The sequence below is a fragment of the Paramacrobiotus metropolitanus genome, unplaced genomic scaffold, assembly GCF_019649055.1.
Source record: "Paramacrobiotus metropolitanus isolate TYO unplaced genomic scaffold, Prichtersi_v1.0 Parri_scaffold0000003, whole genome shotgun sequence".
Taxonomy (NCBI): domain Eukaryota; kingdom Metazoa; phylum Tardigrada; class Eutardigrada; order Parachela; family Macrobiotidae; genus Paramacrobiotus; species Paramacrobiotus metropolitanus.
Genome location: NW_026570223.1, coordinates 1,022,513 through 1,035,546, shown reverse-complemented (window position 1 = coordinate 1,035,546; position 13,034 = coordinate 1,022,513). Strand labels below are relative to the sequence as shown.

The 13,034-nt window shown below is 42.9% G+C and overlaps 1 protein-coding gene across 2 annotated transcripts; it reads left to right on the top strand.

Moving 5' to 3' along the window:
• Positions 1 to 1,204: 1,204 nt before the first annotated feature.
• On the top strand, positions 1,205 to 12,297 carry LOC129594847 (inactive tyrosine-protein kinase 7-like). 2 transcript variants are annotated; one of them, XM_055491708.1, is made up of 9 exons: positions 1,205 to 1,818; positions 3,712 to 4,292; positions 5,562 to 5,826; positions 6,302 to 6,583; positions 7,118 to 7,537; positions 8,224 to 8,639; positions 9,333 to 9,670; positions 10,273 to 10,688; positions 11,584 to 12,297. In XM_055491708.1, exons 1-9 carry the CDS (start codon positions 1,761 to 1,763, stop codon positions 12,099 to 12,101), a joined length of 3,294 nt encoding a protein of 1,097 aa, XP_055347683.1. In that variant the 5' UTR covers positions 1,205 to 1,760; the 3' UTR covers positions 12,102 to 12,297. The 2 variants fall into 2 exon arrangements, with proteins under 2 accessions (XP_055347683.1, XP_055347676.1); XM_055491701.1 differs by lacking the exon at positions 1,205 to 1,818 and adding an exon at positions 2,698 to 3,083.
• Positions 12,298 to 13,034: the final 737 nt, after the last annotated feature.

Below are 13,034 nucleotides of genomic sequence, written 5' to 3'. Positions count from 1 at the left end.
GCTCCGATTACGTTGGCGAACATGACTGTCAATCTGCAATCAATTCGACTCAAATTATTAAAGTTTGGGGAACGGGCCTGTATTCGGCGGGTTCGGCACGCCCCTGACTACATCCAAAGGGCATTTCCAACCGTATATATTACGGGTAGGGAAGACCGGAAGAGTAAGTAGCATGCGAAAAAGATATGCACACAGCACACCTGACTGGATCTATTGTGCCAGTATAGCGTATGATTCGTTGTTTCAATCGCGAAAAGGGAAATCTGAGCCGAAACGCCAGGCAGACCTGCCATAAACATGATTGATGCGACTGCTAATGAGCCACCCATTGTTTGGTCTGATGTTTCAGTCCACATTATTGTTTTTGGGGACTAGCTGTCATTCAAACTTTTGGATTGTTTATGCATGTGCCGGGCGGCATGTAAAGACATCTGAAGTTTTCTTATTCGCTCCGAATCACCCGCCCTCGATCCTAAACTGCTTAGATCGACTTGGGCAAACTTATTGTTAGTTTGTTTAGTTAGAAAATCGGTAATGAAAATTTGGTTCACCAATAAAAGTAATTACATTTTTTGTGCACCGTTTTCGAACTTCGGCATACCGCTAGTAGTAGTAAACTGAAAGCATAGAATTAATATGACAAACGTTAGCGAGAATAATTTTTCTGTACACGCGAAAATTAACGGAGGAGTTGTGTAATTACACAACTACATTTTATAAAATGTAATTTTAATACCACTACCAATAATTACGGGTGTAGGTAGCGCTGTCTCGCACCGGTAAAATTTTTAATTTGACGTGAACAGTAGTACATATCCGCATGTTGCGCTTTACTTGCGTACAGCTGAGGATATGCTTGGTTCACCTCAGCTCACCTAATATAATTTATGTGTACACACGCTTTGAGGACAAACAGAACCCAAAACTGGAAATGCCGAGATAACAAGCTACCCGCAAAATGATTGAAAACAGAATACATACATTCCTCCATTCATAAGCAGGCTAAAGCAGCAGCCCGGCCAGCACCGTTTCTCTCCTCACTTATCCGTATTTGTGCTGCCGATAAGGACAGACATGGGCGTCGCCGGTTGGCGGGAGTTATAAACAATTTACAGCCGCAACCAATGGCCGTATTGACAGATAAGCGCAGCCCGTCGGTGCGTTTGCACAGAGAGCGCTGATATCCGCTCTCTCTATCTGCTTTTGTACGCTCTGGTCCGGTTTCCATGTTTGTACGTATTATCTGACCATTCTCTCTTTCTGTCTGGTGCTGCGTCGTTTTCACTCTGGCCATATTCAATTCGCCAATGTATGCTCAGATTACCAGAACAAAGCACGAAAGAGCCTGATTAGGAGAAATCCCCGCTGTCCAGCGTCATGAGGAAAATTGATTGATGTCCGTCGGGGTTATGTGAAAATGAATGCGCATTAGTGGCCTGTGGAAAGGGGAAAGCAGCCGTATTATATCTTTTCCTCCTTTTCCGTCGCATCGTTTGCGCTGCGTTACTGCCATCAAACTGACCACGTTGAGCAACGCCGATTGCGATTTTGCGTCCTAATGCGCTCGGCTCTGCTCGGATGAACACACTAGGGGAAGCGTTATTATCATGAAATGGAGAATGTGAATATATTGTGCTAAAATAAATCCACGTTCTTTCCGTACAGTTTCGAAGGAGATTGGAATTTTGTTGTGGCATGTGGAGATTCTGCGTCGCGGCATTTAACAGGTCAATCTGTTTGCTTAGCCGAGTCGGCGAAAAATGCTGTCTCAAGTGTGTTGGCTGATTTTATTTTGGAGTGCTACCCGGTTATGTGTCGGTAAGTGGGTTTATTTGGATTATTTCCCTCAATTCAACTTGGCCGTGTTTGCATTTTCTTGTGCGCTTTGTACGCCAATGGATTGTACGAAAATCAATGTGATCAACGCCGCCGGGAGCTGCTATTTTAAACAAACAAATGTTGACACTTTAATCCTCGGCCACAAAATTATAAAACTCTCAGTCGAATGGTGGAATATTAGAAAAAACTAATTTTTGCAGCGATAATCTGGAAACATTACTATGTTAAAAATTTTGAGCCCGTAAAAGCACATTATTGCTGTTAAGCGTTGGATTTAAACTTGTTTTGTCTATAATGTGGTATGGACTCATCAGTACGGCAGAGTGCACACTGAATTTTTACTGCGACTCAGTATACAAATAGGGTTAAAAATTATGTTGCTTCGCTGAATTGAAAGTTCTAAATTTTTATGTAACAAATGAATATTCAGTGTGATACAAGAACACAAACGGGCTAATGAGAAATTATTGTAGATTATTGTACAATAGATACAGTAATCTACAGCAGTTTAATTAACAGTTTGCATGCTTATCGATCGCTGTATTTAAATTATCGTATTGAAATTCTATGCAAGTGCAGAGTAGTTTTTCCTTTGCACATTCATAACTTGTGTAATCAGCGAAAGCACAAGTTACGAACGTGCAAAAGTGTCTGATAATGAAATTATTTTGAGTTTTGTTTCTGGTCTAAATAGTAACTGGTTTCTGCTCTCAGTAGTATATGTACTAACTCAAATCATTTACTTATAATATTTTTCGAATGGACTTACATTTATCTCCGTTAAAGAGAATTAAGATTCCCCATAAATACGCATAAAGTGCCCTGTAAATTGATTTTCGCTGATTGATCGGCTGTATAATCGAATCTATAAAAATATCAGCTGTGATACCGCATGATATATTTGGGGAAACTTAACGAGAGCAATAAAAGGTAATGTTTTTATGAGCCTTATGCACAGACAGTCACACTGGCTTCGCTGTGCTAAAATCCGTTCCATTTTCCGTCACAGTCACGTTTCGATCTGGCTATTCGGGTTGATGCCACAAACGATGAAGTTTTGAGTGTCAATCAAGTCCTTATAAAACCATAAATTATGAGCTTGGATGCAACCTGCCGCTGCTGGAAAAAGCGAACGGTTTTTTCTTTATTTATGCTTTATAGACAATATTGTCTGCCGTCGGTCGATAGAAGAGATGACCAAAGGTTTAGCCTCTGTTGGAAATCAAATTATCGGTCACTGCATGGTAAACCGTAATGCGTCGTTTTTTGATAAATCAAAAGCACTCGTACAGTAAATTTTGAACCGAGTTATTTGAGTTTTATTTACATAATCACTTAATGAAATTATCAAAATGCCAGAGTAGGCAGCCCGTCGAATATGTAAGTAAGTAAGTTCCACTAAAATATTGCTATGCTAATGTTAGTAATGTACATAAAAATTAAACTAGTTTTGCGTATTACAAGAACATAACTGCAGGTATTCTGAGTGTACAACAAATTTATTAATTGGTACCACATATTTTCATAATTTGTCATCTAGATCGGTTGCGTGATGGAATAAGTAATGCTGGTATTCAGAGTCGAAGAAATAACGAGCGAGCACTAATTTGGTAATTAGAATAATGACGATGTTTAGCCCGTGTTCCACCGGAAGGAGCATTTATGTCGTTTGCAACACATCTGTCATGCTGTGTGCAGGAGTCTGTGTAAACAGCATCTAGCGGGTTATTGCCACTATTTCCAAACAGTCAAACAGAAGCGTGATCAAGCACCATTAGCCTGCACACAATACCATAATGTATCGTTCGCTTCCGAACTGCACACTGACGGCAAATTAATGCACGCTCATGATCCTGTCTGCTGTGACTGTAGACGCCTCGGATACATTCTACTTCACAGCTGAACCGGAAGCCCGCATCAGCGTCATCGAGGGTCAGCGGCTGATCCTCCCGTGTGATGTCTCGGAGCACGAGCACATTGACTTCCATTGGACCTTCAATAACTACCTGATCGAGAACAGTACACGCCGCTACCAGAACGGCTCCCAGCTGATCATCGACCCGGTGTACCGGCTGCGGGATACCGGGCAGTATCAGTGTACGGCACGCAATGCCTCCTCGGGATTTTCCCGGTCATCGCGACTGGCGGAACTGGACATTGAATGGCTGGATTACAGTGTGGCGGTGCGGGCCGTGGAGGGGGTAGCGGGGGGATTGGATCTCCGGTGTCAGGCGCAGGGAATTAATCTGGGATACCGCTGGTACCGGAATAATGTGGAGATCGCCGTGGACGGGCAGCGGGTGACGATGGAGGAGGAGCGGCTCGTGATACGCAGTTTATCTGTGGCCGATAACGGGGTGTACTCGTGCACGGTGAAGAATGGCTTCGGGGAGGTGGATAGTAGTGAGGATTATGTGGTGACGCTCAAGGGAAATGATATCGCCAATATTAAGGTTAGTGGTGCCGGGCTACCGGTTATCTGACAGGAAATTAAGCCAAAATTTACTATATTATCGTGGTGATATTTCGTAAAATTCGTGGAGGTGGAGCATGGTAATTGGCCAAACTGATTACGAAATATGTCTCGGCTGTCACTCATCCATCCGGATTGAATTAGCACTGCCGGTAGGCGACGGTCAGAGGTAACTTGCGTCGCTATGGCAGCCGCATGGATGGCGGCTACCGGAAGTTCCGGTCCGGAAGTCGTTCTTCCGGCTGGCATATTAATTTTATGATGCAGCAGTCAGCAACGCAGTACTGACGGGAATGCGAAAACAAGCTGCCGTTTGAGTGCAAATTTCAAGTTGCAGCGTTAATTCAATATACGCCCAGCTTTTTCAAAGCAGCTTCAATTTTGTAGAAGCAGGCAATTCTACTTAAAAAAACCCTGTGCGTATGAGAAAATCCAAAGGAACCTGCACGGTAAAGTTGAAAATTCAAACGGCGATATTCGTAATTGCAAGACGGTAGTAGGTGAGCAATGACACAAACACAATCTGAATTTCGGACATGTTCGGCAACAACCCCCAGCGTCCCCCCACACCCCAAAACGATGTTGCCAAAATTTTAAGTTTTTGGCAACATCACAAGCTGCTTGCCAGAGCCATGCTGCCGAGCAAGACATGATTCCAAACGGGACGAAAAAGGCTAGCCAATCACAATCGTTCAGTGACGTCATGAATTTTTAATTTCCGCCGGCAGCATCAAAAACATTTATCGCCAGCAGCACGCCCTGAGTTTTCGCATTCGCATCACTTACGCATGTCGAATAGACAGTCACGAATAGTGAAGTTTTTTATAATTTTTTGTAATTTTATAGTTCAAAACTTTTGACTTTTCCATTTTAAAAGTAAAACTTTGAAATCTGAGTGATTAAAACTTTAATTTTTTAAATCTTATGTCATTATTGATTATTCTTGTGATATTCTTGTCACAGTATTAATATCAGCCAAAGGAAATTGTTATCGTGCCTGATTGCTGACCAGTTCTTCACTTTGGTTATGAGGTGAATCTTTGTGGTGCGCAGTTAAATTGCTACAGTTTGCAAACAAAGAGCAATCCAGATTGCGGTAATTTGGATTGTTCTTTGTTTGCACACTGTAGCACCGTTGTTAGCATGACGGCAGTATGCTGCTCTTAGACTGAAACTTTCGTTGCACGGTATATCAAGTTATCAACATCCTCTTATGATAGTCTTATCCCGTATCTGTTGCTGGATTCAGGTGCTGCCAAAAGACGTGACAGTCCGACTGGGTGCTCCAGCACAGTTCGACTGCGTTTTCGAGGATGCCGTCAAAGTGGAATGGTATCACCGCAGCGATGATGTCTTGAAGAACTCCACGGGACGGCGGACTCTCTATCCCAATGGCACGCTCTTCCTCCCCAAAGTTAAGCCGGAGGATGAGGGATATTATCGCTGTGCGGGATATCGGAATGACAAGGACACCAGGACGCGACAAGTGTACACTACGCGGCTCAAAGTTGCGCGTAAGTCCAAGCACTGGGATTTTTTACTTTTTTTATACTAATACTTAACTAATCGCCTTTTATTATTTTTCAAATTTTTATTTTCAATTTTTTGGCTCTAATCATTTTAAATTTTGAAAGCAAAAATTAATTTTGATTACTGCTCCTGATGAAGACAGAATCTGATGGACTCATTTTGTTATTGTTGAATTTTTGAAATCAAATTACCTGTATTTTGGACTATTTCTCTTGATAGAGACAAATTTGATGGATATTTTTTCATTGAACATTTGTAAGTACTGTACTTACTAATACTGTAATTTTCTTCATTTTTCTTTGTAGCGTATCATTGTATGGATTATGGACAGTTGAAATAAATTTATACTGTTTTACGGTTAAAATTTATGTTCTGCAATTTGCTGCGTATATTGCTAATCAAATTCAAAGACGCTTGATTTTTAGTTTTTACATTCGTTTCACGTGAAGATATCTGTAGATCTGCCGGTGTTATCGCGAGGGAATTTATTCCCCCGCCCGACCGTCAACAACCGCTACATCGCCAAGTCGGGATCGACGCTGGAGGTGTACTGCAATGCCAGCATGAAGGAGGCATTCCCGCGTCCCACCGTCGAATGGACCAGCGGGAAGGGCGTGCAGGTGGCCGCTGGGCCGTTCTGGCTGATTGAAGGTGTGCAGACCAGTCATGCCGGCAACTACACGTGCTCCGCTCGTACACCGTTTGCTGTGGAAAACTACACCGTCTTCCTTATTGTTACGGGTATGTAGATGCTGGATTGAACTCGCAGACAGATCACGTAATCCAACAAAAACCGAAAATTACTACGAGCGCTACTTGTACTTGTACTGTCTTATTTAACGTTACTTTCGATCTGTTTATCAAGTTCTCTGCTTTCGTACTTATTTCTTTAGTAGTATGGCCTACTGTGACTTTTTTATGGTAAGTTGTTTTTGCGACACTACCGTAATGTAGCGATAAGCAAAATGTATGCAGTGGTACTGGAGTTATTGTAGTGTACTGTCAGCATGGATTCGGCGAATGCGATCGTCCGTATCCTGACTTCATAAATCACTGTAATTGAATTGCTAGTCGAAAAAGAATACAGTTTGAACTAACGATATGAAATATTTTTCTTATGGTACCAGCAAAATTCTAGTTTTGTTTTCCAGTATATTTTCTTATAAAGCGATATGGATATGTTGTACAAATTATCGTGATAACTATTGGCATTACTTCTAGTTGGCTTACAATTTTCTGCGGTGGTTCAAGGGATGTTTTCTTTAATTGCTATAGTGCCGCCGGTTATTTCGCGGGAGCCGTCCGACGTAACGGTGAATGAAGACGCTTCCTTCCAGTTAATCTGCTCCTACAAAGGCTCCCCGCCGCCCCTGACCGCCGTCACCTGGCACCGTTTCCCCGCCGGATCCCGCCAGTCGATCCCCATCACCATGGGAGACCGTTGGAGCGTCACGTTTCGCGATACATCCAGTGTTTTATCCGTTAGTCGCGCCGTGGCCGACATTGACGCCGGCCAGTATCGTTGCCAGGTGAAGACTAACGGGTTTGAGCCGGTATTGTCGGAGCCAGCCGTTGTGAAGGTGCGCGAACGACTCAAGTTTCTCAACACACCGATGAACCAGCATTTAATTCTCAACGAACACGAGAAGGTGGTATGCGCGGTCAAGTCGCGCGATCCCGTTACCATTCAGTGGAGTAAGTTACGTTCTTGCTATTTTTTTTGCTTGCTTGATTACCGTTAGTAATTATTTTTGCTTGATTAAACGGTTTACTGCTGCTTACGAGAAAAAAGTGATTGTGGATCGGATTCAGGATTACTTTGAGAATTACATTAGTTTTGTACTTTTTGATGTAATGCCGTTACTAAACATGAGCCATAAATAATTAAGCATTTTCGGTTTTAAGCGATTGAATTCGTCAAGAAATCATATACCGCGCATTCGCTACCCTAGATGGCGGAATTAACGTTATTTAACGAAGCTCAATAATATGCTAAAATAAGGTAAATTTAACTGAATTAAATATTGATAATTCTGGTAATGGCTGTTGTTTTCATAGTGCAGTGGCAGGTTTCATCGACGTGAGGATCTGACAGCCACATATTCATAATCAACAAAATCAAGCCGTCGTAGTTATCGTTGTAATTTATTGTCTTACTATAATTTTTAAAGGACAGTAATTTTTCTAATCAGAAGCGATTCAGCTTGCTGCAATCAGTTGTGTCGTGTCGTATTTACGGTATTTCACATCCGGGGAACACTGAGTTTGTACCGTAGTTTGTACCGTACGGTACAAACTCAGACTCAACTGCGCATTGACTTGTTTTCAGCTCAAAAATATTTTAAGCATGATTAATAATGATTATTTTCTTCTCTTTACAGGTCTACACGATGGTAAACCCTTCCCGCAGCATGTCAAACCCCTGCCCAACGGCACCCTGTCCTTCGAGGGCGTCCAGTACTCCGACCAGGGCTCGTACCGGTGCTCGGCCAGTACCCGCACAGAATCCCTCAACGCCACCATCCGCATCGACGTGGTCACCCGGCCCGTCTTCACCGTGAAGCCTGCGGAACGCATTGCGGTCGTCAGCGGCACCACCCTGGTCCTGCACTGCAACGGCACCGGGGATCCGCTGCCGGTGGTGCACTGGAGCCGCACTAACGAGTTCAATCAGACTGTCGAGGGACGCTGGGAAGTCCTGGAAAACGGGAGTTTGCTCATCGGGGCGGCACGGATGAACGATTCCGGGACGTATGCGTGTACGATCGGGAGTAAGGGCGGATTCGATCGGGCCGAGGTGAGTGATTGAACGCTGCAGAAATGTTATTTATTGTTAGTTTAGTACTTGTTTTCTTATTTACTGTTAATAAGACGTGCAGATAATTAATATAATATGTGGGGAATTTGATTGTACATATGCGTAATTATTTTGGAAGTTTGATAAATATGTTTATTGGCTCAACTGCTAGCGTCGATTGGATCGTGTAGCAATTGCTGTTTCTTGTTTAATTCTGCAAGTTATCAGCACTTGACTGCATGAATACTGAATATTACGTATGGATGGAAAGCGGCACTGTTACGAGCGAACAGACCTTGGTAATGCAAGAAATTCATTCAGACAACAAGCAGAGAAGTCGAAGTAAACCGGGTTGATCGTCGATCACAGAATCATCATAAAAAAATTTCTTTTGCGTCGAGCCCCTGTTTAGTTTCACTAACTGCCACATGGTGGACAGGTGGTACCTCCGTATGTGCCATTATTCTGCGATCAACTACTCTGTACATTGTAATCCCGCTTCCTGATTCATTCAGATTCACATATTTACTTGTTCATTTGGTAACATGGATCTGATTGGGCAACTCGTTGTTTTGCTGGATATGGAATGTGTTGCGGGAAGCGATCAGAAGCGGGATGATATTATTATTATGATAAATGGAAAGATACTTGCCAATGAAATTACCTGAATAATAAGCGTTTTATTCGTTGTAGACCGTCGTGATGGTTCACATGGAGGCACCGTCGACCGTCACCCAGACCATCAGTATTACCATCGCCTGCGCGGTGTGCTACGTCCTAGTGGTCCTGGTGATGGTGGTGGTGTGCAAACGGAAACGTGCCCGCAAGGCGGAAGCCTCCAGTCAGCCGATGGCCCCCTTCTCACCCACCCATACCGCCTCCTATCCCGGAACCGGTCCGGAATCCCAGGCATTGCTCATGCAGAATACATCCGTCCATAATCCGTTTGCGTTGACCCATCCGCAGTCGGCAACGTCGCAAAGGCGGCTAGAAAAAGCGGGGATCATATCCGGTGGAAGCGATGACTGCCGGTAATGTTGAGTGATAATTTACAATCGAAATGTAATTTAAATAATTCATTCAGACAAAGAAAGAAAACAGTTAATGGCCGATTTCAGAAATATTGTACTAGTATACGAACATGCGGTACAGAGATGAGTGTCGATCGCAGCATTATCCCCAAAACAGTTTTTTACTGGAGAGACAGTTATGAGGTTAATAACTGGCTGCAACGACTTTGTTTACTTATCAGCGACAATAAATGGTTTATAAAATTGCCAAATAATTTATGAAACCTATATAATTTTTTTACATACAAATAGTTAACACATATGCGTATATTGTTTATAATTAATTAATTATGGAATTTAAATTTTCTTAGTCCATTCTGCTGCATGTGAATTTTCTATAATAAACTACGGTGAATTTATGGGTAATTTGATAATTATTGAAAATTTGAAATATGCGAGTTGAATGGTTTACGTCGGTAAGATTATGTGTCACCAAACCGGAAAAATCTGTCTTTTATTTCAGTTATGTATAATTTATTTTTCATTTACCTATGTGCATTTTATCTGTTTCATTTTTCAAAATTTTGTACTGAATTTGTTTCTTTATCTATGCAAATTTGTAGGTATTCACCGATTACCAGCTCGGCGTATTCCAGTGCCGTGAACAGCAGCAACAGCAGCGGAATGTATTTCTCGCGGAATCAGCTGATCAATAAAAAGCTGCTGGGACGGGGACATTTCGGTGAAGTGTTGGTGGCGGGGACGCGCGACTGCCCGTACTCCTTCGTGATGGTCAAGACGGTGCAGACCCGCGATGAAGAGCTGCGCAAACGCTTCAACACGGAGATGGACATGCTGTTCCGCGTGGACCACATGAACGTGGCCAAATACGTGGGCTTGTGCCGGGCGACGAGCAGTCATCCGGATTGGGTACTCTTCGAGCACTACGAGTACGGGGATCTCTGTGGATTTGTGCGGACGCACAATAAACGCCTGACCATGTGGCTGCTGCTGGATTTCGCTCATCAGATTGCTCAAGGTAAGACATGATGGACGTGAAGCGGCCTTTTTTGTTAGCTCCTACTTGATAGAGCGGAAACCAAATAATAAGTAAACTGCAGGGCATAAACACCTACCCCTTTATCCTTGCCCGTTGTTTTCGGCTTTTTTTAGGGAATTTTCCTGCATTTTTTGGGAATTTTGCCAAATTTTTTGAAAACACAATTAAAGAATTAATTTTTGATTGTGCGATCTGGCATTTATTAACGAAATAACGTGAACTGGAGTTCGGGCAATAAGCGCTGATCATGATACGTGAAAGTAATTTTATATATTTTTATTTAAATTTGAGAATTTTTCAGCTAGCAAGTGCTGTGAAATGGTGTTAGCGCCATTGTTACGAGTACGACTGGGCGGATTCTGTAGACTTCTTAAGCTTTTCTAAAATCGATGTTTTTTATATTTGACAGTCTGAAATGCCGATTTGAGTTTATTATTAAATTTTCAGTTTATTTGTTTTTAACGGGCGGAAACTGTACAGGCCGAAACCGTCGTCACGGAATTTCACTTGTGTTTTGGAGCTGTCGAAAACAAGCAGACCCTAATAATTCGGAGAATTCACTTAAACATTAATTACAGTACTATAAAAAATAGCGATTTATTATTGAATTGCAAAAATACAGTTGGAGGTGATTGCTGAACAACACGTTATCCTCAAAAAACGAAAATCATGCAGTTCAGAGATAAGTTAAGAGATAAGATGCTAAACGTTCAGCAAAATGGAATGGGAGATCAACAAGAATGTGCCATGATTCTACGAGAATGTGCCATAAAACATAAGTACTTCTGCAGTATACGTTCTAATTGACAAGTGTTTACAAAGTTTTGCGTAATGCTCACAGATCACAGTGTCAGATGGTCGAATTTCCTTACAGGTATGCAGTGCATCTCCGAAGCCCGCTACATCCACCGCGACCTAGCCACCCGCAACTGCATCGTCCAGGTCAGCCCCGGCGGCCAGCCCATCATCAAGGTCAGCGTCATGTCCATTACGCGCGACGGCGCCTACGACCGCGACTACGTCCAGCAGCACAACCAGCTGATCCCGCTGCGCTGGATGCCGGCGGAGGCGGTGTTCGAGGATGAGTTCAGCGTCAAGAGCGACGTCTGGTCCTTCGGTGTGGTCTGCTTCGAGCTGCTGACGCTGTGCCGCGTACAACCGTATGCGGAATACTCCGACATCGAGGTGTCCAAGTGTCTGGAGACGGGGACGCTGGAGCTGGATTTGAAGGAGGTGGGCGGGGAACAGAGCCGGAAGTTGATCCGGCAGTGTCTGGAGAAGAACCCCAAGGATCGGCCGACCTTCGGGATGATTGTCAGTCTGTGGGCGTGCTATTACAAGTCGGATGATAGTTCCAGTGAATATCAGGAGATTGGGCCGCGATTCGCGTGAGATTGACGGAACTGTCGGTGGAAATGTTTTTTTATGTTTTTATTGTTGAAGATGTTCCGGTTTACTTTCGTGCTCAGTGTGTTGTTGTTGCTTTTTTTAGACAGTCAGTGACTCACTTGGTCGAGTGTTTCTTGCCGGTTGTGAAATCAAAAGCGTAATTTGCTCACGTTCGATGTTCAGGTGCAAAATATAAAATGATCGCTATAAGCGACGTCATTCTCAAAAAAGAATACGTAACACTTCAATTTGACAACCAGTATGAATTTAACATATACGATTAACAAACACAATGGAGTTATGCAATCGGTGGATTTGCCATTACTCTACGATTAGCTATTGAAAAATGCTATCCTGCATTTGCCACTATTAAGGGATTTGGCCCGGCACATAGCACCAAATTTGTATACATCCACGGCAACTTTCTCTGTCGCGCACTCCCAGCTTTATGATATTTTGTAGCCAAAGGATTTATTTACGTAGGCGTGAAATCCGTTTGCGCGCGCAGCATCCGGTTTGGGAGTTAGTAATGAAATAAAATTTCAAAAGTTTAAACGCGCGGAGGCGTACCAAAAGTCTCATTATGAACCGATACTCTTCAAATTTTGCACGAAAGCGCACATTACTATGAAGATCGTTTTGGTACCGAACCAGCTTTCTACCATTTTTTTCAAATTTTAAATTAATTTTTAAAAATTTTGGTATGCCTCCGCGCGTTTAAACTTTTGGAATTTTATTTCATTAATAACTCCCGAACCGGATGCTGCAAAGTGTTTGGGAGTGCGCGACAGTGAAAGTTCCCGTGTATGTACCCGAATTTGGTACTACAGAGAAACTCCTCTTAACATTCACCTTCCTATAACATTCACCCCTTTACTACATGCATGAGGCTGGGAACCAAACCGTCCGGTAGACTATAACACAGGGGCAGTTCTC